Below are 26,569 nucleotides of genomic sequence, written 5' to 3'. Positions count from 1 at the left end.
AAAATTTAGCCATGAAGAAAAGACTTTTACACAGACAAAACTGGCTATGAAAAGAATGTGAAAGGACAGCAGACATACAGAAACTGGATATAACTGGAATAGAAAGGCTATGCTAAAAGTAAAGGGTAGGAGAACAGCCTGCCTCTAAGATTTCAGTGAAATATGTACTGTATTTCTTTATTGGCTAACAGACATGGTAGGGGGTAGGTAGGGGTTTTCCCTGTCCAAGCTCCAAGAGGCCTGCAGCACATGTGCTGGATAGGGAAAACCCCTACCTACCCCCTACCATGTCTGCTAACCAATAAAGATTGGCCGTTTTACTGGAGATTGGCTGTTTTACTGCTCACCCCCCTTTAAGTATTTTGGTATTAGATCACACATTAACAAGTTACATCCCTTTCTCTGCAAACAGCAAGCACTGCCATTTCAGATGCCTGCTTGGCATCCAAAGAGCCCTTAAAATCTCTGCTGACCTATCATTAAAAAAACCGCAAACCAACAGACCACCCAATGTGGAAATGCAGCCTTCAAAGGCAGGTTCATGCCTGCCTTTCTCTTAGGAAACGGCACTGCCAGCCTACCACGTACTGTTCTACTGCAAAGTATGCTCCCATGGGAAGAGGAAGACCAAGATATAAGTTTACAGCATTCAAGTCCACACCTCCCACCTTTAAGAGAGAACTAATTTGGATGGGACCCAATTGTCCACCTCTAATTTTAAAGCTAGGTCACTTTACAGCTAAATGAACTATAGGTTGCTCCTGAAACACACTAAGCTATACCCAATTCTGAAGCTAAATGACCTATTTAGCATTTCTTTAGAAGGAGATCTCTACTCCCATTTCATCCAAATACTCAAGTGCAAGAGATTAACAGTTTTATTTTCCCTCAGTGTCAAGGACATTTTTGCTGTTAGGTAATTAGCCAAAAGGCAGAGCTATTAGTCAAAGTCAGCTGCAAGTCACAAGGACAGCAATCCCACCAGCAAGATGTAGCAGTCACATCTGAATGTGAAGCCTAGTTCACTGCCCACATTCGGACTCACTCCTCCTCTGGACAGGACCATGTTTGAGGATGTCAGCTCACTAGGTAACTGGTATCTGAGAGACAGATGTAAAGTTGTGTTACTCTGCCCATTTCAGAGAAGAGAAGTGCATGCTACCTCCCTGCAGCAGACTTTGGTTAACTGTACTACTTTTTCCCGTGTCTTTGATCTGTAGAGGAGACTGGACCTTGAACTACTTTATTTACTCAACTCTTATTCCTCCAAGACCTTTTTTTTTAAAGAACATCTATTAATACCAGCGACTACCTCTGTAGCACTTGACATCAAAACCAGTGACACTTAAAACTGACATAATTTAGCTACCAGATTTCTTTGCTACTCTTTTACTTCTAACTAGGAGTAATGAAGTTGACTAGTCTTCCTAATAAAAGTTAGTTTTGCTTTAGCTAGCAATAATCACCTGTAGCAACCAGAAATGTACGTTGGTAAATACTCAGAAGACCCTCAAGCAGAAAGGACGAGACATTTTGTATTTTAGATGTTGAACTTGATTGATTTTCTGAAGTGCTGAGCACTGACAATTATGGCTGAAATTAAGGGCAGCTGCAAATAGAGAGCTAATAACAAACAGAGAGCTAATCTGAAGCCTAATGAATACTAGACTTTCCTATGAATGACGGAGGAATTATCACAGTATTTGGTTTCATTAGAACAAGAGAGAGAAAAAGATTTTCAAGCCCTTTGCCCATACACCACAAACTCCAGAATGGTCTAACAGATCTCCAAGGAACAAACTGCTGCTTTCTGGGATGCATGTTGTTCGTTCAGGGGCATTCACGGTTTAATTTAACTCTGGGAACCAGTGGAGCTACAGGAATACTAAAAGACTGTGGAAGCTGACATGAAAGCCAATCAAATGCAATGGTACCACACCCTGAGAAATTCCTTTATAGATCATCACTTTCTTTAAAAAAAAAAATCTGTATAACTTACTCGTTTATCAATATCGCCATGCTGAAGTTGAACAAACCGAGCACTGATGGCAGCAATGTAACTCTGCTGATTGGAAAAAGCAACACGTCCAGCACCTTTTGGGTATTTCAGCTCAGGGTCAGTATCAATTCCTGCGTAACAAACTCCACCATAGAGACGGTCCATGATCATAGCCAATTCCACTATTAGAAAACAAAATGATATCCATTTAAACTGTTCTTACAGTACACATTTTATATAATATGCTTGTACTTAAAAACATTAGAAAAGTTAATGTTAATAATTAATTTTGCAACAGCTCACGCAACAGTAATAAGAAACATAAAATCACATTAAATCAGCTATGAGATACTCAGCAGAGAGATCTTTCACACTGTGGGTACACAGATCCAAGGAACAATTGTAAATCCTTGCAGTACTTGATAACCTGGAACTGAAATTCCAGGGCAGTTTTCTTCAGAGGATTACAGCAAAAGACTTTTTGGGCAGGCATGGAATGCAAGCTGTATAAAATAGACCACATGCCACAAATTCCTTGCTACATGTTCTTTGGCTGTCCTAATGGTCTATGTCCAACTTGAATTTAAAGATGCAGTTAGCATCTTTTCACCAGCCACACAGAGCTTGATTACAACGGTAAGTGCTACACTTACCATAGATACTGTAATTCATAGAAACAAAAATATCAAATTTTACAGATCAAGTACTTCAGCAAGCCTCTAGTAATATTTTATACTGAATTGAGTTTTGCAGTTAATTTAGGTGGAAAATACTAATGTATTGGGGTATAAAGGTGTCAGCAGACATTGCTGTTCAATAGTTGTTTGAAAAGTCTCCTAAAGTTTTACGGCTTTTGTGAAGGCATGATCCTTATTTCACAATGCCATAAAAGTTTCATTTTCACTTACACAGGGCATTTGAAAGCTAAGCATAAAAATGCACCATTAAATTTATCACAGACATTCCACACAGTAATCTGGAGTATGTGGACTGAATTTAAAGAAAAATTATTCTGCAGTAGGAATATACTGTGTTTATGCTCATTTACAAAACTTGCACTACAGTCAAAAATACAGTTTTAGAAGTAAAATAACAGAAAAGTTTGAGCATTGCAGGTCCAAGACAGAAAAATTTAAGATTCTTTATACCCCAAATTTGCACTACCACTGTTTGGTTCTCCTACATCTTCCATCTGGAAGCTCATCTTTCTGCAAGAATACAATTCATTACAAACTATGGAAGACTAATGAAGTCCAGGAGACATTCTAATAGAAAATGGGATTTGTACCATTGTATGTTATGCTTCTACTACCAACACTCACTTCAACCTACTTACTAGAAGGCCACCACAGAATATTGTAAGAGGCTAATGCAGTCACTTTCCCAAAGCAGACAGTCTAGGCTGTGGATCAACCATTCCACAGCTATAGGAACATGTAAGTTTTCCTTCATGCACTCCCACAAGAGTCTAGAAAGAGCCTTACAATCTGATAGTGGTGTGCCATGCAGGCTGTGCTAGGTCTCTTAATTTCTTCCTTTTTTCCTCTATTACTACTCCTTCAAGTACTCCTTCATTGCCCCTGTATTTGCTTTGTCCATATTAGAAAGAGTAACTGTGACCTGACAGTACTAGAAGAGCAGCCAATGCACAATGACAAGCAAGTACAAATAGAGCTCCACATACTCATGGAGTATCACAGAGAGGTTTTCACAGCATTATTTTAAAAACAAACTCTTGAGACGCAGTTTACATTACAGTTTTGGTAACATGATCATGTAACAGTTCCCAGTAAATCTCAATGATGAACAGCGATCTATGGCCAAAGCCAGATGAAAACAGCTATCAGAGAAATGTAAAAATACATTAATATTGTACAGTGGTTTTAACTACCACAGTATTCTTCTATTTTTATATTTGTATATCTGCAACTATCCATACATAATTATATAAAAGTGTGCATGGTTCAAATTATTTCAAAAAATGTCCTACTTTTAAAAACAGCCACAGATCATACTCACCAGCTCTTAATGGTCTAGGAACTCCTCCAACAAAAATTGTTTTTCGAGGGTCAAGTGGCTGGGAACCATCCATCACAAAGTCACTATCACTTAGATTCCAGGGACGGATCTGAACCTAATAAATTAGCAAAGAAAATAATATAGTGCTTGAAGTTTCACTACATCATTGATACACGTTTATCAGCCTCTATAAACTGTCAAACAGTCATGACCCCATTAGCTCAGCAAGTATAGGTGCTCTGTTTTAATCCTATTAATTCAAAACACTACAGTTTTAAAATAATCCAAATGTTCCAGATGTTGAGCTCTGCCAATGGTAGTTTGCTTTTGATTATTTTCATCGTCATCATTTCCAATGCAGCTTTAGACAGATGGCAGCTGTAGCCTGCAGGCCAGCTACTGTTTACTTACTGGCTTGTCCTTGATAGTAGGACTAGAAACACATAGATAGAGCTTTCCATCTTCTTCAATGCAGGCATCAATCAGGGCCTGGACAGAACTCTCTTCTTGGAACAGGAGAAATGCATAACCTGGAGAAAAAAAAAACACAACTGATATTTTTTCTCTTCTCTTTCTTCATCATCTTTGCCAGTGACTTTTCCATACAAATGTGTTTACTCCAAAAGCAAAGGAAAGTCAAACCAATTCTTTGTTATTAGTCATCTTTTTCAACTATGCACTACCTTGCCATGATCAACAGAACTCCAAGCAAGTACTTCTACCCCTAAAATAATTGTCAAAAGAGAGTACTAATCAAATAAAAGCAAACATGTCTGCTCTATCATGTACTGGAAGTCTAGGCTAAGCATAATTCATTGGCAGCAACAGACATTATACAATGAAAATCCGACTTGGCACAAATGACTAATCTCTATTCTAGAGATTAGATCAAAGTACTTTGTTACATAAGTGACCCAGCAAACCTCCCCAACATTATAAAAATAGAAATTAAAATGCTTATTTAATGCTACAGTAAAAACAAACAGGGAGACAAGCGAAGAACCTCACACGTTAAAATACTTTCAACAGTGATAGTATAATGATATATACAGAATTTGTTGCTTTACAGGTGCCCGATAGTGCTATCAGGGTTGTATTCTAAAATGAACTTTAAAAGGACCATAAATCCACATTTCTTTCTGCGATTACTATCAAGTGTGGAATTTTCACATGAAGTTATGCTTTATTACTTGGATGGAAAAGTAAATGCTGAAGCAGCTGCTCTAGAGTGGGCTTGGCAAGCAGGAGTGTGGCTGCTCCACTAAGGCTTTTTTTCTGAGAGAAGGTAGTTAACCACTGGCAATTTCTTATTGCAAATAGTGTTAAGTCATCAAGGCAAAGATGGTAGCGTGCATCTTGAAGAGCATGAAATCATCAATGTATTCGGAAGAACATAAGATTAGAGAAACAAATGCATGACTGATTTTAGATACATGGGAACAAAAGTAGGATTTAGAGAAAAAGCTGTAAGACCCTATACTGGTCTTTCGAATAATTTGTACCTCATTTCTTAGCCCTCATACCACGGTCCTATCACAGCTACCTACAAGAGACACATGACAAGGTTTTACGTGTTCTGTTTTTTATGTAAATCTTATTTAGTTTCTTAACAAATATGCCACAAAGAATCTTTGGGCTTTGGCTGAAGCACTTCTTCGTGAAGCTTATTTTTCACTTCTGAACACTACTTTTTAGTGACAACCTGTTTAACTTAAGGTAAATGAGTAATTACTTAGATTAAAAAATTGTTTTAATGGGGATATCTTTCAGTATTTGCCTTCAAATTTAAAATCCACATATTACCCATGCAAAACTCACTCACTGAATCGGGGCATGTACAGGCTGGCATGGATGAGACCAGACCTGTGTCACAGTCCTTATACCCATACGGAAGCCACGTACACAAGGTCCTGTTTGAGTGGAGAGCTCAGTACAAGAATGATGGGAGTGCAAAACCCTGATTAACCAAGGGCAGGGCTAAATGCACATGATACCGACTAAGGGATCAGATATACAAAGTGAGACTCACAGCCAGGAGCACATAAAATAATTTGCCAGATGCTGATTTTCCATCAGTTTTTATCCTAAACCAAATCAAAGGTACTGCCATATAGCTCCTAAGGTGTAAATACGGTCAGTGTCTCTAAATTCTACTACTTGTAAGTCTGCAGCTATTAATATGATTAACTGTGGAACCTTGTAAAAAGACAGAAAATTTCAAATGTAAGAACTTGATGAGGGAACAATTAGGAATACTATGCCCTACCACACCTGAAATAAACTAAACAATACCAAAACTATACATGTACTCATGTCTGGGTTCATCCCACTTAATTTTAAGCATCAGATAGGCTTGTGTCATGAGCTTAGCTATACCACTCCCCTTCTGAAGACACAGAGGAATTTAGGGTATAATCTGAACTGATGCATTGGTCTGGCTGTAGTTTTGCTCCACAGCTCTCATCCTTCAGTGATTTACAAGGCATTTTAGTTTACTCCCCAAGTCTGACCTGAAGGAAAACCAGTTCTTCTGGAGAAGAAACCTGGCTAGAGAAGATAATTTGCTCAGGTCTCACATTTTATAGCCATAGACAGACACAGCCAATCCCTTCCAAAGAATGCTACGCTTGCATGCTAGTCTGCATACAAACCACTCTCCATCACTCACCCCAGACCACGGCGCATTTGCTGGCACAAATCAATTATACATTAGCCATAGACTTCTCCAAAGAGCCCCAGTTACATAGTAACCACCCTATATTCATTAGCTAAAAAGTGCTTGCAAAGGGAAACTACACTTTTATCTTGGGTATTTCATTTAGACATCATAAATTAAGGCTTTTCTTATTACTACAGCTAACACATGCCAACAACTGTATGACACAAACCTCATTCTACCCCTTTCTGCCTTTTCAATATATGCTTTTACTGAATTATTTTTCACCTCAGCATCCATAACTCATGAGTTATTGTGGATGTTTAATGTCTGCAAAGCTTGTATGGTGCTGGAAAGTCACAGGCACAATACGACAAAAAAGATCAAGTGCCTAACTCATCTTTTTGGAGTAGTACTGAACTACCACGTGTGATAGAAAGTACCTGTCACACTGAAACATAGTAGCAGATAAGGTGAGGAGAAGGAGGTGTTTCACTGTACTACAAAACTTATTTTCCTACATTCTTGTTTTTTCTTGGCATACCACATCAGTCATTTAACTTGCTTCACAGCAAATAGCAAGGCAAGTCTGTTTACAGTGGGAAAGCAAAGCTACCCTAATAGTTTTCTTTGAAGGAAGCTGCTTCAGACCTTTGGGATATACATACACCAACAGTGGCAGGTCATGATCAGGTATTACTTGCCAAGAGACAAAGCTTGTATGTTTCGTACATATTTCATGAGGTGAAAAGTGTTAGATGAAACACAGCTTTACAAAAATCACTTGCTCCTGTGTACCCCTAATAGAATTTATGCCTCCCATGAGAGATAAAGTTTAGGTAACCCCTGTTAGTGGTTAATAACTTGACTAAATTCCTCTGCCTAACATTGGAACTAATATTCCTATTTTCAAAGGGAACTAGTGTGGGTGACTGATAATACCTGTCCTTAGAAAATTACATCAAATAATACATAAATCTTTCTGGAGATGACAATTGGCTTTAGAACTACATTGTCTGATAGATAAAAGATACTGCACTGGTTATAATCATCCTTACTCTGAGCTGCCCTCTCTCTTAACCTAACTAGACCAAGAAATTAAGTATTTTCAAAATTATTTTTAATGTATTGGGTCAGCACTGGAAAGAGAAATCCCATCAGGTAAGCCTGAAGAGTTCTAGCTGTATTACCAAATTAAACCTTCTTAAGAATTAAAAAAAAAAAACAAACAACAAAACCAACAAGAAACCGCCTCCCCCAATCTAGACACAGAATCAGTGTTTTAATTTTTTCTAGTTATTATATAAAGAATGAATCAGAAGCAAAGCATTCTAGACTAGATTCACGCTGGTAGCTAACAATTTTCTGAGCAAGGTGTTATTTCTCTCTTTCACAGTAATATGGAAGTTTATCAAAAGGAGGAAGGATGCTGCTTCTGTTACACATACTCTGTGTACAAATCAGAGAATGGCTTTAAGTTCTGTCAACCTCCAGTTGACTCCTAATGCTGGTAGCTTGGAGAAGGAGTGAAGAAAATTAGTGCAAGCCAGCATGGCACTGTCCTTGCCAGCCAGTACAGCTGAGTTTTGTTTTGGGGTTGGTTCCTCTATGGTCCTGACAGACTTTCCCCATGAGAGACTAAATGGCCTCAGTGCACTGCAATTCTTGTCCACTGAACACTGCGCCTTAGCTTAACTCAGAAAGAATCAGCGTAAACCACAGGTTAATAGAGACAATGGATCTACATTCGATGATGGGAATAATTCACATTTGGGAAGTACACACAACATTTGATCTATTCCTCTTTAAAGAGATCTCATCACCATAATAATTAAATTTAATCTTTAAAACATAAATCTTTCACTCATTCAGTTTCATCATCTTTGATGGAGAATTAACTCCAAAATACACTTGAAGTGAAAAAATGCAGGCTGATACAATCGCAATGTAGCTATTAGCTGGGACACTTTTGAGTAGGGGGAAGCAGGATTCACTTCCAGACCCAAACACCTATTTCTGTATTTCTGCAGGGGCTGTGTTTAAGCTCCTACCGTCATACAGAGACTCAGTTAAAGTAGTCAGTGGTGTCTGGACCGTTGCTCCGCTGACCAAGTGGGACATGGAGGCGTCTAGCATAATTTACCCTCTATTTATCCTTTTTGCCTAACTTTCAGCTGGTGCTCCAAAATGGTGTGGGGCTTCAATAGGTGCCACACCACATTTGCAAGGCCTGTGTGAGTATTTAAGATATCCTCGGTTTGGGTAAATGAATCAAGCTCAATGTGTTTTGTCATGGTGACCTGAATAGTCCCCTATACTCCACTGACTGCCCTGGCCAGATTCCCACTGCTTAAAGAAAGCTTAGGCACTAATCACACACGAAGACACCTACAGTTACTTGCAGGAATCCAGAGTTCAATCCTACCAGTGGGATCAAATAAGCTGGTAACAAGTTAAACAGAACTTGGATGGACCTGAGACTTTGCTTCTTAAACTAGAAATGGAACACTTTCAACCTAACTTTTTCAGTCAGTTCTAAACTACCAGTTAAGAACCTTGAATAAATGAAGCTACTGTACAATTGCTGTGATAGAAGGCAATAGAAACACCCAGACAATTAGAAAAGGCTGGGGATACCATCCTGTTTAAATCAGATTATCTTCTGTTTGATAGGGACTATAAATAGTGCAGAGCACACAAACTGGGCATATTCTGAAAGGCCTTCTTTGCATTTGCATATCCTCACTGCACCATTTCTTTGAGAGCTTCACTATCAGAAGGAGTCCTCGCCTCAGCACGTTGCTTTGGACATGTGTGCTGTTTCATAAAAAAGTGTATTTGCCAACTACGTAATAACAGGAGTTGTGATAAACAGTGACAAGGCAGAAAGGAAGGAATTCTCCATTACAGTTTGCAGATCACTTTCAGAGTTTGTACTCTGATCTCAATAGAATCATTTTTTCTGCTGCAGAACAGTTTCCTTGTGAGATTAGTGTGAAGTTTTTAAAATTCCTGTTTTATTCGGGCCTAATTTTGTGGTGAACCAATACAAAATGTAATTAGTTAAGAACAAGCAGTTGGCATTTCTCAGGAGGCAGCCAGCCTTGATGGATCTGGACAATTTTTTCATTTATTCAAGCAATGAAATACTTATTATGAACTTGGCCTTCCCTCAGGACTTTCTGTAAGCAGAGCCTGGAAGGAACTACAACCTGGAAAACTGAATGAGAGAAAAAAAAAAGCAGGCTGTATCTCTTCACCACAGAAGACTATTACGTAAATCAGTTCAGAACTGAAGTGTTCCAACATGTCTTTGGAAAGTAATACTAAGTCAAATCTCTAATGGGATTGAACAAACAAAAATATATACACTGAACTGATTCCATGCAGAGTAACACATTATAAACTGCAGATTAGAAATAAAAAAAAAATAAAGTAACGCCTTGGGCTAACACAGTATGTATTTCTAAATTGCTAATTATTGATCAAGGAAAAGAGGGTTATCAGGAGTAGTCAGCATGGACTCATCAAAGGGAAGTCATGCTTGATCAATCTGATAGCCTTTTACAACAGCATAACTGGATGGATAGATGAGGGGAGAGCAGTGGATGGGGTCTACCTTGCCTTCAGCAAGGCTTTTGACACCATCTCCCATGACATCCTCACAGCCAAACTCAAGAGGTATGGACTGCATAACTGGACAGGATAATGAGGTGGACTGAGAACTGGCTGAAGGGCAGAACTCAAGTTGTGGTCAGTGACGCAGAGTCTAGTTGGAGACCCATGTCTAGTGGTGTTCCTCGGGGGTCAGTACTGGGTTCAGCTCTATTCAATATATTCATCTATGACCAGGACGACGGGACTGAGTGCACTGTCAGCAAGTTTGCTGACGACATGAAGCTGGGAGGAGTGGCTGATGCTCCAGAAGGCTGTGCTGCCACTCAGCATGACCTGGACAGGCTGGAGAGTTGAGTGGAAAGAAACTTAATGAAATTCAACACGGGCAAGTGTAGAGTCTTTCATCTGGGGAAGAACAACCCCATGTATCAGTACAGGATGAGGGCTGACGTGCTAGGGAGCAGCTCATGGGAAAAGGACCTGGGATCTTGGTGGACAGCAGGCTGACCATGAACCAGAATGTGCCCTCACGGCCAAGAAGGCCAATGGCATCCTAGGATGTATTAAGAAGAGTGTGGTTAGTAGGTCGAGAGAGGTTCTCCTCCCCCTCTACTCTGCCCTGGTGAGATCACATCTGGAATCTTGTGTCCAGTTCTGGGCTCCCCAGGTCAAGAAGGACAGGGAATTGCTTGAAAGAGTCCACTGTAGAGCCACAAAGATGATGAGGGGACTGGAGCATCTCCCATATAAGGAAAGGCTGAGAGAGCTGGGTCTGTTGAGCCTGGAGGAGACTGAGGGGTGACCTCATTCATGTTTATAAATTTGTAAAGGACAAGTGTCAGGAGGAAGGAGCCAGGCTCTTCTCACTGATGTCCAATGACAGGACAAGGGGCAGTGGGAGCAAGATGGAACATGGGAGGATCCATGTGAACATGAAGAAAAACTTTTTCACTGTGAGGGTGACAGAGCACTGGAACAGGCTGCCCAGAGAGGTTGTGGAGTCTCCTTCTCTGGAGACATTCAAAACCTGCCTGGACGAACGTTCCTGTGTGATCCTGCTTTGGCAGGGGGAATTAGGCCTGATGATCTTCACTTCCAACTCCTACCAACAATCTCAAAGCTTTCTTAGTATTTAGCATATCTTTAGCAGTTTCAGACATCTTATTAAATATATGTATAAACACTTCTTGCCTGCACACACAAGTAATACTTAAAAAAGACAATTTTTAAAGAAATTATTCTACAAAATAATTGTGCTGTTATCTGTTGCACTGAAAAAAAACCAGATACAAACACAGTAATATTCGACAGTTAATAGTAAGCTATATTTCCAGAGTTATCTACAAAGAGAAACCCACACTGTATTTTAAATGTGTTAGGCTCCATTACAAAACATTATTGAATAATGTGGTAAAGTGAAAAACAGAATAAAATTTTAAGATTGAAGAACAGTAAGTGCTATTACAATTCACATAAGGATCAAATAAGGATCAGTTAATAATGGGAAATCAACAGTTCATAAGTGTTTCCTGAATTAATCAGACCAACAGACTGAAGTTTTTCTATCTGTAGTCTTTGCTTTTAAGAAACTCTGCTTATAAAACAGATTATATTTTTGTTACTGTGGTCATTATAAATATTCCGACTATATAAAACAGTTTCATTAGATTAGCTTTTTAAATTAAAAACAGCTTTATTAAATGAGTAAGTCTGGAAATATATCCTTAAGATGTTCAGATGCTAAGACAGGACTCTCTCTTTGGAAATGAAGGCCAGAATACATTCCTTTCAGGTAAGAATATATTACATCTTTCCCAGACTCCATGAGATGCCCTTTCCTCAGAGTTCATCAAGAATTTCTCTTGGTAATTTATGAAGAGAAATTTACTCCTTAGGATAATCAACTTTAATTTGACGGTAGCTTTGTGGATCAGGCTGACAATCAAATAATCCCGAAGTCTCTTTTTTCGTCTTAGAATTTCCATGTATTGTTTCTAAATACTATTCAAATACTTTCAATTCCTCTTCTGACTCTATTTAGAGTACTATCTGAGATGGTAATACTCTATTTTTCCCAGAATAGATGGTCAGATAAATAAATGAAAAATCAGTTTATAAAGGCATTATGCCAACTCCTGTCACTTGCAGGGAAGGAATGAATTGCTGCATTCTCTACAAAATGAATAATCTCTGCATTGCTTTCATATCTGGATCAGATTTTTGCATTTATTTTATATGTACTGGTTCATGATTGTACATGTACAGAGATACACACTATATAATTTAATTACTTAATGCACAGAAGGACTTTTCCAACACTTTGATACTAAAAAGAAAAAAATCTTGTCTAACAGCAATACCAGAAATAGTTAAAAATCAGTTTTCAATCATTTATCAAAAAAAGGTTATCTATTGCTTCAGCAGGTAGTTCATTTCCTGAAACGGAAATAAACATAACATTGATTATCTTGATCAGATACGGGAATGCATCATTCTGAATCCAGCCTGTAACTTCCTACAAAAATTTTAATCTAAGATTCAGTCTTACAAATATGACCAAATTCCAATTTTGGAAATTGTACAGAAAGGCAAATAGAGAACTTAGGTTTAATGACACATACAACTATATAACACTGATCTGGTATCTGGGAAACCAGAATATGGAAGATCCTTCAGGAGTCCAGCACTGAACCAGGCACAATACTAAAACAACACTCTCAGGTTTTAGACATGGTATATAAAGGAACAACGTCTGAACCTGCATGGAAATTGCAGAATCAACTGTTCACAGGGATTGTAAATTATAGCCTGTGGAAAAAGATGAGACAGTTTCCCAGAGTAAGATTTGCACTCTGTGACAGGTCAAAACCTTCCAACTCTCTTACCTTTTGGTGGAAAGTAAGACTTGCTTTCTGCTTTGTGAGGCCAGTCTACTACCAGAGGCCCAAATCGTCTGAAGCTAGCAGTAATTTCATCTAAAAACAGGAATAACAGTTGTGATTAAAATAAATGACATAATTCAATGAAAAAGTACTATCAAGCAAAGATCTCTGTTTCTAGCAAAAGTTGACATTTCAGGGAAAAAAAGGAACAAAATTTGCACTATTCATGAACAAAAACTTAAATAGATGCATCTTTCAAAGCATTAACGTTTATACAATACATTTCTGGTAATTTTAAGCTTATGTTTATTGCTTAATAGCAGGAGCATTTCAGAAGCATATGGGCACTTAAAGGGAGTGGTGGAGACTGGTGTGGTACTTCCTTAAATTCAGGATCTGCTTTGAATGCAATCAAAACAATTTACTGTTTAGTGATATACAGTTCAGAGCTTTGTAGGTATATACTCCTATAAGAAGTACCACCACAACTAGCAGGCTAGCAGTTTCCAGAAGATCCCATGCACAGATCAGGCCCAGGAACTTAAAACTGCCTATTTAGAGGTGGCTTTTAACATAACCACGAACAGTCCTGTTGCAAGATCTACTATTCCCCTTTTGCATGACTGTGACGTCTTTCTATCCCAGCCACTCCTTTCTGTTACTGAATGTAAGGAGAACCCTGACCATGAGGAAAAAATTAAACCACCCTAAACTCTACAAGAGCAATAACTCATCAAACACAAATATGCTCCATTTCTTTCAGCTGCATCCTGCCAGCAGCATATAGATGGGCAGGAAGGAATGAAAAGATACTTCCATGTGTTTTTGTATTAAAGGCAGGAGTGCACATTTGAATTAGAAACTAAAGTGCATCAAAAAAAGTTTAAGTGTATTGAAATAAATCCCTTGGTACAGGAGAGCACCACACTGAAGATGAAACCAAAATGTAGTCTTTCGATGTCTGAAAGTTAATTAACCACAGTCAGCTTATTTGGTTTGCAAGTTACTCTAAGATTACAATGAACCTTGTAAAAGGACTTCTGTTTACATTACAGAGCTAGCATGTAATTTACATTTATCTGCACAGGAGAAACCTAATATTAAACAGCATGATTACTTGAAATCAGCACTACTGTACACAGCAATTCCAACTGCATCACAAAACAACCCAAGCCTCTGTGGTACATTCAATGTTCAAGGCATCACAGAGTGCTCTGCCACTTGACATGCCTCTGCCTGATTCCTCTATTTATGAACAGGAATAATATTAACCTTTCTAAACCACTTCTGAGATCTTCAGGTAATAGTAAAATAGAATCCGAAATTCAATTACTAATAGCAGTTTTCTATGAATAGAGGATAAAGTAGGCACAGATTGAGGACACCACGAAGGGCTAAGATGTATTTGAAAGGAATATGCACCCCCATAGCACTGCAAGCTAAGCAGGAGCACAAATTCCAGACATCACATGCAACTCTACAATCCACAAGTGCAGAAACAGAGACAACTGAACTATCTTAAAACCAAATGAGATGGATAGCACCAAATTATATTAAGCTTTACATATCCATCAAGTCTAATAAAAGAAAATATATATATAGGCATAGCCTTTTACACCAAACATTATTTTGCTGGGTAGATGATTTCACAGAGTCACAGAATCACAGAACGGTTTGGGTTGGAAGGGACCTTAAAGATCACCCAGTCCAATCCCCCTGCCATAGGCAGGGACGCATCCCACTAGACCAGGTTTCATTTAGGTTTTTCAAAATCCCTCTTTCTCTCCCTCCAAAATTAGTGTGCTACGTAGTCCAGCAGCTCACCTTCATCAATATCTGGTGGAAGACCTCCAACAAAGACTTTCCGGGAAAACCGCTCAATTCGTTCTCCATTCTGATGAGCTGAATAGCAGGTGGGCGAATTCAAGACTCCAACTTGATCACTGTGACCATCGTCCAGCAAACCATCATCTATTGGGAAGAGGGAAGATCGCCCTTAAAAAGAAAAGATAGTAAATATAAATTAAAATAATTTCGTGGCAGCGCATGGTTATGTAATTTTAGGGAATGGGGGAATAGCAGTCTGGAAAGCAAAAACAAAAATACCAAAATATTAGAAAAGTACACATTAGTTTAAAGAAAAATTAAGAAGTGAAAAATGTATTAAACCTCAAAAAGAAAATTCAAGATTGCAAGCTGACATCACTGTAAGCACACCACTTCATTCTGTGTTATATTTTAGTTACTCAGCTGCATTCAGGAGGAAAGCAGTAATCTGTTTTTGAATAAAGGGTCTTATTTATGATGAGCTCATATTAAGGACTACTTTAATAAGTTTCATTAGTCTGCCTCTGGTTTAGCTTCATGTTAAATTGACAACTTCCATCATCCGAATGGCTACTGTATGTCTAAAATCTTACACTTTAATTGAACAGAGGGAAGTGGAAAACACATCTACACAGTAAGAAGTTTCAAACGTGTGTTTTCTCTTCTCTTTTAAAGGTATCTGATGCTGATAATGTAAGAATAAATTTAATTCTGAAGAAAGCAAAAGAGCATTTTAATAAATGTGCAAAACGTAACAGCTTAAAAATGAGTTACAGTGCTGATTTATCCTTTTCACTCTCAAATTTATGATAATTTTGGAGGGAAGCCTTGAGGTGATTCCTGAGGTATAACAATCTGCAGTGAGATTATAGTTACCCTGAAAAGCAAGTTTAAAATCTGAGAAGTCTACAGGATGGCTTTGCAAACACAAAGTATTCAAAACACGTACAGGTGGTGGGGGGAGGGCAGTGAAAACATGGTAATTCTGTCCCAATTATTCCCCCCATATATCATAGTTACGAATTTTAGAGAACTCTAAAACAAAAAGACTTGGAAGGCCAGGATATGCATCTTAGCTTATTCAAACCTTCACTGCTTTAGATTAGCAACATAAAGATAATGACCGTTTCAAATTCAGAAGTTAATCTTTAAATTGCAAAAAGCCCAAAAAATAACTTTTGTGAAGCAAAATAAATATCACATTTCTTCTGATGTGCAATTTTTCCTGTTTCTGTGTCACTGATTTTAAAAAATAAATACTAATTCAACTCCTTTCCAAAAACAAGCAAGCAAACAAAACAAAAAAAACAATGTAGCACATTTTTGGCAAGTAAGTTAATTTTTCATCTGAAATAGTGTATTTGTTCCAGATTCACCCACTGCAAATCCATACACAGCAGCAGATCCCTGACAGCTGAGTCTGCAGCACCAGAAAACCACCCGAGAATCAAGAGCTTCAAGGCAAGGCTGGAGAACAGACAGCAAGTGTGGCGACCAATGACTTATGTCATGGTAGTGTCTAATGACCCCGACTGGGTATCTAAATCCATAATAAAAATACAGTATATGAAAAATACTGAATGAAAACACAAGATGATAGAAAACAACTAAACATAATAAAATGTCATGAGGATCACAAAATAAAAGGAGGACTGCAGGACTGTGCTAAGAAACAAAGACAACAACTACAGCATCTTTATGGTGGCATTTCACGTTTACGTCCCCAGCAGGGATCTGCCAGAGAAACGTACAGGAAATGCAGGAAGCTGCAGCAGGCTCCTCCTTTCCATAAGGAATGGTGGTGTGTGTGTTTGGGAGTATGAACAGCGGGGAGCAAGCGATGGCACCCTTGCTTGCTATCAGAAGGATGCATTCAACCGCTAGGTAACAGATCAGCAGAGGGCCTTTGAAAGTGGGAGCAAGTAGCGTGTGCTCCATGGGGCAGGAAAGGGAGGAAGCAACGGTGAAAAACAACATTTAACCCAGTTGGAAGAAACAGCCAGGCAGATCCTGTTTGTAACCATGTATTTAGACATAGGAGGAGCAAGATCACACTATGAAGATCGCAGCAGTGAGTAAGGTGGGTATGAGTTTCAGTTATGAAGACTAATAAGAATTATCGGTTCTTAAAGATGTACATGAAGCAGCAGTAAGATGTGGTTAACACAACCAAGAAAGGGAGATATAAAAACGGACTTCTGAATTACCGGTGCGAATGATGAGAAGATAGAGCTTTCATTATCGTGACAGTGAAAGAAAAAAGTGGCTAAAGGAAGAAATGAGACTCAAACTGGAGGAACTTGCAGGAAACTGCAAAAGTGGAAATTTAAAGAATTTTCACCAATACATGAGAGTTATTCTTAACATCTTAAACCTCAAATCACTAATTTAGCTGGGTTATTTTAGATTTGCTCTTTACCTCTGCAAGTCTCTCTACTGCAGGAAAAAAGAAACCTAAGTGACTTAAAAATACGCCAATTTTAATAAACTTGTTGGTATTAGAATTTTGCCACAAAAGCATTTAAGTGTGGATTTTTTCAGATTTTTTGTTTTAAAAGACGGCACACAATTTACACTTAAGGAATGTATCTCTCTGGACCATGAAAATTATGTTTTTGTGTTTCTCTAAAACTACTTCTTAGATAATTCCATTTCTGATTTACAATATATATAAATATATGGGGGGGAATAATCAAAGAATAATCCTCAGCATAATTTATTTTTTACCCACAGAACAATGTTAAAATCTAAGAACAACGGGAATCTAAAGGTGTCTTCCCAGTACAAATTAAATTATCAGAACACGTCCTGAAGTGATATCGGAGAGATCAGTTTTACTTTAATGTGAGTAAAGGTTTGTCAAAAGCACTGCAGCTCCCCAGAAAGCTATGATGACAGAGGACAACGGATTAACACATTTAGGGTAAAATGTTCTTTATGACTTCTGATACTTTCTTCTCCCTCCTCTTCACTTTTAAATGTCTCTTGGATGAAAATGGCAAAAAGGTAATTTGCTGGGCTTTCACATTTCTCCTGATGACTGTGAATTAAAAGGATATGCCCTTTTAAACACTTGTTTCTTTCTGTTTTATGACAGTGAAAAGCATTAAGCAGACTCTGCCAGGAACCATCAAAACATGACTGCACTGTTGCATATGCTGACCATGATCTGATCATCCATCACCCCTCTCTACGTTAGGGCCACCAAGCAATCTGTTATCAACCAACGCAGAGATCAAGAGACACACAAACGTGTGCGTATGTTGTCAACACTGGAAGCTACCAAAAATCTTGATGCTTTTGCTGCACACTTGACATAGCCTTTATAACAACCGCAGGTCACATCCTCATACAGTTTCACAGTATAGCTTTTCCGAGGCCAGTGAGCATACATTGGCTTGTAGTGTTTCCAAGAGTTGTCCCTAAGATTTCCCGCTTAGCTTATGAAAGGCTTTCAGTTTCTACTATGTACAGTGTCATTTATACAGAAGCAGAAGATGAGTTAGAACAACAACTAGCAAAGTCTATGCTTCTAAAGGGGGCAACGACTGCAAGCAGTAGCCATTAGCGTGAACTAAATTATGAATAGAACTACAGCGTTTTAACTGATTAAAGGATTTGTAATTCAAAGTCTACAAAGAGATCAATGATCACAACAATCCAGATCCTCACACCCTCCATCTTCCCCAAACTAAGGCAACATGCAGACAAGCGTTTATAATCAGCAATCTGGATTAATTAATCATAATGATCAGTAACAGCTCAATCAGAATTAATTGTACTGTAACAAACAGAAGTGAATTACCTCGTCTTCGCCCATAACTCCTCGCTGCATGCAAACAAAGGACAAATTTTAAAATGTCAAATAACTGTATTACGCCCACATATTAAAATATTTAAGATACAAAGAACTATGTGGGTAAATGATAAGTAAAAATCTGTGTTGGTACTTGCTACTGACAATTGTAGATGAGAATGCATTTTATTACTAAATTGACATTAGTACCAGCTGTAAAAACATACTTCAAAATATTTCAATGCATCTTCATACTTCTTCTTAACTTCATGTTAATTATGGATGCATAAATTATGGTAACTTTGCAATTCATCCTCACAAATGTGATCAGTATCTTACAGAAGTGTCTAAATACAGGGTACTGAAATCGTAAAAAGGAAAATACTACTTTAAAAAGCAGGTAGCAAGCGTTAAATTAATCGCAGAAACATCCCAGTCCACAGAACAGTTTGTACAGTCCTTTGCAGTGACAATGCAAACGCTGTAAGCCGTGACCTTCCTTTTTCATGAAAAGACCTAGCATAAAATTTACCGCAAGGTTTTGTTTGAAACAAAAGAGGCCTTGTGGTAGTAAACAAAATCAGGGCACAAGTCAGAAGAAACAGCATTGTATCAAAAACACTGCACAAAGGCAAAGCAACAATTTCTGACAGATTGCAAGTAAATCCAAGATTTTCCTAACTTTGGAGTTTTGCAAGATTCTTAAAGGGTTCATGCTTAAAGCTACAGTTCAGAAGACCATACTGATTGCTTCTCTGCCTGAAGGCTCGGAAACTAAAATTAGACAGATTACTAATACAAAAACTATCACGCTGTGTGTAATTTCATAGTTCTATTTCCACGAAGTATTTTCAATTCCTGTTTCAAAGACTTATCTGAGAAAGATTACTTTAATCATTACAGCATTGTAATTAACTATCCATAATAGAAAACATTACTATAAACCATAATGTTATAGCAACATTGATGAACAAAGATTACTGTGTCAGCATTATTATTTTTATTTTACCAGGACTGCATACATACATCTCTCCTAAAAAGCAGCTGTGGATCTGGGACATTGAAATATAGCCTCATAAACTCAGTGATTCGTAAATGTCATTCACTGTTCTGTTCTCATATTATTAAATGCTTATACCCTGAGTACCTCCCAATCGAATGGGATTTTTCAAAATCTTTAGTAGGTATAATTTTTTGGTGATGTTATCTTAATCCCTTCCTATTAGGAATTCAGTGGATTGCCTATGGAATTCTGAAAACCTCTCTCCTTGTGTTTTCTCCCTTAAAACTGATGATTTTCTACACAACAGTCACCATATTCCTATCCAACTTGCACTGAACTCGCTTTCAAATCTATTTCCTTTCACCTGAAATAATTACTATTGATGAGAACAGTCTTTTGCTTAAAGCTTCCCAGATCCTCCAACTTTCTACTAGAAAGCCAAAACAGAAAAGCCCACTTTCCGAAAGAGACTTGGATATCTAACTAGGTGGAAATACCTAAATTCAGATCTTCCACATGCAAACAGAATCAACAAAACACCACGTGTTCTTCGATGTGACCATTTCTCCCAGTGGTGCTGCACAGGGAGGCCAATGCTGAGCTTCAGACTCTGTTCCCTCTGAAGTCAGATGCAGCTCCTGTCAGTGCTGCAGCCTGGACCAACCTTTCCTGACTCCTGGCCAAAGTGACTCCCACACAGCATTAGCAGAAGCATCATTAAGCCCTCAGTTAACCCGCCCGTATGCCCTTTCTGGTTGTTTTTTTTCCACAGATAAAACTAGAGTGACCAGGGAAAATCACGTGCATCACACCCATAGCAATGACTGCAGTGCCATGTGCCCTCTCAAAGAATAATCTACAAATGTGTATTAGTAAGCATCTTTTGGCACAAGCCTTAGTAATTTTTCTTCTCCTCTGTCACCTCTGCTCCTTTCTGCCCACCAAACCAGGTCAGCTATTTCCTTGTATTTTCATAAGACAAGCTGATATGCATATAAAACCCCTATTTTTCTTCGTGCATTTAAAAATTTTAAGGGGAATACAAAAAGAGTTATTAAAATGCTAACCACTCCTCCAATTCAATTCAACTTAAAAGGGTTGTTGCTGCAGTATTTTATATACATGGAAATTATAATGAAATATTGAAGTTATCTGTGTATTTGCGTCATCAAAGCAATGGAATCAGAGAAAATGGGAAAATAACTGTACTTGATGTTGTCACATTTACTTTATTTGTACAGCAAACTCCTTTCCCTGATATTTATTTGTCTTGCCCATTCAGATTGCAAACTACTTTGGCAGGGATTTTCTGCCATTTTGCATCTAGAAAAATGTGTTCCCATTCTCTGACGATCAGTAGGCACTGCTATTCTTTCTGAAGATACTATATTCAATCAGAAATATTTATTCATTTCTTAAAATAAAATGTACATAATGTTTTACACCTTTCAGAGCACACGTACTTACAGGGCATGTGGTCTGTATAAATATATACATTATATATATTTAATTATAGATTTAGCTATATATATATAGCTTTATATATATAATATAGGCATCTACATAATTAGTGCATATGTTTAGGTAAATAATTGCAGGGGAAACAGCCTTTTGAGTAAGGCCAGATACTGTAGGTAAATAAGTGATTTACAACAACAGAAAATGAGAGATTAAATGTCTTCCTTCCTTCCTTCCTGAATTTGTTCAAAGAATAAGTAATACAGAAATATTTTTTTAATCTTTTTGTTTATGAAGCTGTGTTATCTTAATTAGTCAAAACCTCTGAAATATTTCAAATGAGTGAGAAAGTGCAAGGGATACACTGTTATTCTAGAAAATATAAATTAGGAAACACATGCAAGAAGTATAATGATGTCAAATAAAAACTAAGTCAAACAACCCTGGAACCTTCCAACATTAAGAGTGCTGTGTATACAACAGAGACATTCCCTTATAGTTAAAATCTCCTGTTTCTATATCCCTGCAGTTGCATACTAATAAGGCTTAAACCTGTCAAAAAAATTAATACCCTCCTTTCTGCAACTTCAATCAGCTCAGAGAAAGAAACACAAGAGACAGAAGTAAATACACCTTTTGTGCATGTTTGTCTAGCACCGAGACACTCTAACTTTGTACATTATGTGCACAATGCTATCATACAGATTGTAAATGCATAATTTCTATTTTATTTAGACATGTATTTCAAATATACACCAGAGATCAAACACATACATATTTAAATAAGCGAACGACTGAGCTGAATCAAAAATATTGTGTTGTATAACTGGAAAAACTACCAGGCAAGCTTTCTGTACTTAAAGATAACTACCAAATGTATGATAGAAAGTAAGATAAAATACTATTTTTCCCTAGTATTCCTGATTTAATGATAAAATGTTAACATGGAAGTAATGAAACCTTTTCCATTAAAACTTATTTGTCATTTAAAGAAATCCATAAACAATTACGGCAAAATTTCCCAAGAGTGTAGACTAAAGGAGGTAGGTGCTTAATTCCCACTTGATTCTAGTCAATTTAGGTGCCTAAACTCTTACTAGTTTCTTTAGACACCACATTTTTATAGATTTTAAGGATGAAAGAGTTAAAAAAACTACAGAAACTCACTTAGCAATTCCTGTATAGGAAGTTTAGCAACTTCTGTTTGAAGTACACCACTTTTCTTAGAAGCACAACTGCTATAGTATCTTTAAGATTGAAAGTCTAACACTCCCCTGCTAAACTAAATAGTGAAACATGTTTCAAACACCATTAAAAAAAAGATCAATGCGCTGAAACTATAAAAGGGGAAGAACCCTATAATGGGGAAAAAACACCCTATACCCCCAAAAATCAAACTCTTGCATTATTACTTGCTACAGAAAGGTTCACTCTGAGCTAAAGTTGACAATTAAAGATGTACTCAGGGAAAACCATTCCAAAGTGTCTTCTTTTGACTTTTGAGAAATAACTGTTATTAAAAACCCATTGCTTTTTTTTACAGCTTGAACTGAAACAGATATATAATTATCGGATATATAATTTATTAGAATAGATAAATCAGCTTTCTTTTGGTTCATTTCATTAATTTAAATAATGAAAATTGTAAATATTAATATTAGGTACAGTTCAGTAAGTACACTTTAAATGAGGTGGAAAAAATTCTATCATTTAAGAAGAGGAAAAATAAGCTAAAAATAAGTTTTATCTAGAAGTGCTTAATCTTAAAAGGGTTGAGGAATTTCAGTCTGGCTCCCGTCAGAACCTTACTGGGATCCAGAGATACCAGTCCACTAAAATTAAGCCAACCAAAAACCAGTGAGAGTCACAATCTAGTGTTAAGTATTAGTGCACCTATAGATGGGCCCAGGATCCTTTAAAATCTGGCATTCCTGCTTCTCCTTGTAGCAACTACGGCACTTACTGTGACTGTAGGGACAAACCTGAAACTCTGGATTGCCAACTCTCCTCTTCCCTATTGCTTCCTCCAAGGCACCAATTTCAGGCTACAGGGAAACGTCAGCCTGAATTGACTTAAGCAGAGAAGGAATCTGAAGCCTACAACTTTATCAGCAAGTGTTTGAACTTTAATTCTCATTAGCATACATTTGCAGGAAGCCCTCCAATTCCTGCTAAGGAAGAAAGGCTGTGGCAGCGTGTGGGCACCTGGAGCCTCCCAAAGCAGTCCCCAGTGTTCCTGTTCCCAGCTGTGGGGAGCTGCAGTTCAGCCACTGCAGCCTGAGGTGGCTCTGAACTGCATTTGTGATGGCACTGGACTGCCCCAACAGGCACGTCGGGCTCTCCAGGTAGATGGTAGAGAGCTTTGGTGGCTAAACCAAGGCTTTGAATTAAATTCTAAACGGCACACCTAAAAATCAGGTGTTGCTTGACACAAAACCTGTCTTTTAGATACTGAAATTATTATTTTTATCTCACCTATTGAAGGTTGGAAATAATATTGCAGCTGTTAAAGTGGACAGCAGTCACATTAAGTGCTAACTTCCAAACTACAGTGGAAACCTCACCAGCATTAATAACAAAACAAGATATTCTTCAGTGCATGTTCTAGCTCTGTGCTAAGGTTTTCAGGACAGGCTGGTACCACTGAGATGCACTTTTCCAATGTCCACGATAACTGTGAAAACCTTTTTCTTAGATATTCCATAGAGTAACAACGCTTCTCGTGTGCTCTTCTAGCACGCAAAATTATAAAAAGAGAAGCTCGCTATTCTACTTATTAAAATACATTAAAAACATACTAATTTCTTATACTGCCTGCACTGACATATTTCACAGTTGCTCATAAGATTGCTTAGTTTTTAATACCTTTCCATCTAACACCTCATTATAAATTAGCAGATAATGACACCGATATTTAATGCAATTTCTGACCAGGAATCAGGATTATGGCCTGTGTGGGCTAAACACTAATTTTATTTCAATAGTTTAGTAGCTATTTTCACTTTTCAAAATACTCCATTATCTTAATGAACTATTATATACCAAAGGACCTAATTCTTCAAATGTCCATTGTGCAATATTTTCCTTTACTGGGTATAAAAAACCTGAATTTCCTTAAAATTTTAAACATTTACTCACTGTTACAGAAGGGATATTAGGCATTTTTTACATTTTATATCCATTTGCACAAGTGTGAATGACCGTGCAGAAGGGTGAGGCAACTAAAAAAAGAGCTCCACAGAACCACAAACCTAAAATAAGTATTCTGACTGTATTTTTTAACTCTTAGGTCTTTACTGGTAACGTTTACACCCATCAAGTCAATGACAGAAATGTACTTGCTTTGTGTACAACAGCTTCCACTTTTTCTAATTTAGAGAAGCTATGGCATGACAGTTCTGATTTTTCCCAATGTAGAAAACATTTGTGTGCAAACCCCCTGATTTATTATTGACGTAGATGGATTACCAAGCTCTGCTTCCGTCTTTAGCCTTGAACAAAGGCTAAAGTTCATGCCTTCACTGAGTAGCAGATGTTCATGAAGTTTGACCTACTGGGAGAGGAACGTGAACATGAACTCTAACTTCAGCAGATTTCACAGTCAGAAACATATTTGACACAGCCAGTTCAAAAAATTAAATAAAAATAAAATGTTATTTCACATTAGTGTAATAGAAAGTATCTAGTTCGCCCTTTATTTACACAAGATAGAAAAACACGCCTTTCCAGCCTTCATATTTTTCTAATTCCTGTTTCTGTATAACAGATTTCCAGCAGATCTGTGAAGAACGTACCACTGGTTTGCTTGAGAACAAAGGAGAGTAGAGCATCACTACGAGCACTTCAGATTTCAAATAAGCTAGATATAATGAAAGGCTGTTGCGAGATTAGCTCTTGCCATTCAACTCTGAAAAATGGCAACAGTCCCATCAGTGTTGAAGACCAGAGGCAAGTAATTCAATAACAGAATATAATAGTATAATTTTATACCAACATGTCAGATTTAAGCTAAGCCAGAGATAATTAGAAACTGTTAGAAGATTAGCACTTACCATTTAACATCAGAAGATTGTCAGTCCCTGGATGTGGATAACTCAAGCGACCTTAAAAGAAAACAAAAACCAAAGGACAAAACAAAACAAATGCAGAGGTTTTAGCTATTATGTTAGGAAAAAAAAAGAAAAATCATTGCTTAGAATTTAAATATAAACAATATTCCAGTTTGCCTAAGGGAAATAAAGAGCTAATATTTAACTCCAAGCACATTAACCAACAATACCCTTGACCCAAGTTAAAGCTGACAAGAACAGACTTCTTAACCTTAATTCTCTGGTCATAAGATCTGCAATGTGCTTTGGGATCAGCTCCAATAGGATAAAGCCACTTTTTGTTTCATGACACCCAGAAATAGTGCTGACTGCTTTAGTCTTCTCTTTCATAGTGACTGTGAATAACTGTACTATGCACGCTGCTTAACAGAGTGGCATTTCTACAGTTTAATGCTCCTCTACTGAATCAATTTAAGAAAAATCATGTTAATAGGAATGAAGGTATTAGAATTTTATTACCCAATTTATGACTGTATTTTGGTGTATAACATATAACCATTGTATGCAATATTTTTCACTAAGTCTGACAAAAATAGAGTACTGGTTTATCTACAGAATTAACAAAATTAAAGAATATGACAGATAACATTTTCAACATTTTACATTGAACAAATTTACATTAAAACCTCATTTCCTGACATTAGAATTTTTCTAGTATTGCATTTTGCCACATTGGTGGAGTGCTACACTTAAATGAATGGTTTAAAACGCACAGCTGAAGTGTCTGTTCAGTACAAATTCCTTTTTATTAAAGGAGACATTTTCTGTTTACAGGAAGCTGCAAACATACCAGTAGTGCGCACTGACCTAGAGAGACACTTACAATAGCTGCTGTGTTTGTGAGAAGTGTGCTTTAATGTGCAAATAACTACATTTACATCTATCTTGCTATTAAAACATACTTGCTTATAATCCATAAGCATTTATAAAAAATACTGTAATTTAAACATCTAAATCTTTCGGAGGAAAGCAGAATGTTTGTGGAAGCATAAAGAAGAACCCAGTCTGGAAGCAATGGGTGTTTAGAACTCACACTGGCTTAAAGGGGAATAGATATACAGATGGCTTGCAAGATGTATTAGAAAGACACTGTCAAGCCCTAATAAGGTTCATTCTTTCTAAAAAGAAACACGGGAAAAATAAAGGAAAAAAGAAAGACAACTAAATCAGCAATTGATATATTAAGGTTGTCTAACAATTCC

General features: G+C 37.4%; 1 protein-coding gene across 1 annotated transcript in view; it reads right to left on the bottom strand.

Annotated features, from left to right (window-relative positions):
• Positions 1–1,999: 1,999 nt before the first annotated feature.
• The window catches only part of LOC104534203 (cytoplasmic polyadenylation element-binding protein 2-like), a gene marked incomplete at both ends in the record, with an annotated part of 45,144 nt that continues 20,574 nt past the window's right edge, over positions 2,000–26,569 (bottom strand). Inside the window, 6 exons of the mRNA XM_010191970.1 lie at positions 2,000–2,181; positions 4,019–4,133; positions 4,430–4,548; positions 13,178–13,267; positions 14,999–15,169; positions 25,311–25,361. Of these exons, the coding sequence (XP_010190272.1) occupies positions 2,000–2,181; positions 4,019–4,133; positions 4,430–4,548; positions 13,178–13,267; positions 14,999–15,169; positions 25,311–25,361 (728 nt within the window). The remainder of the gene's footprint in view (positions 2,182–4,018; positions 4,134–4,429; positions 4,549–13,177; positions 13,268–14,998; positions 15,170–25,310; positions 25,362–26,569) is intronic.

This window comes from Mesitornis unicolor, unplaced genomic scaffold (genome assembly GCF_000695765.1).
Source record: "Mesitornis unicolor isolate BGI_N332 unplaced genomic scaffold, ASM69576v1 scaffold26279, whole genome shotgun sequence".
In the NCBI taxonomy this organism is placed as follows: Eukaryota; Metazoa; Chordata; class Aves; order Mesitornithiformes; family Mesitornithidae; genus Mesitornis; species Mesitornis unicolor.
This window is presented reverse-complemented; position numbering and strand designations above follow the sequence as displayed.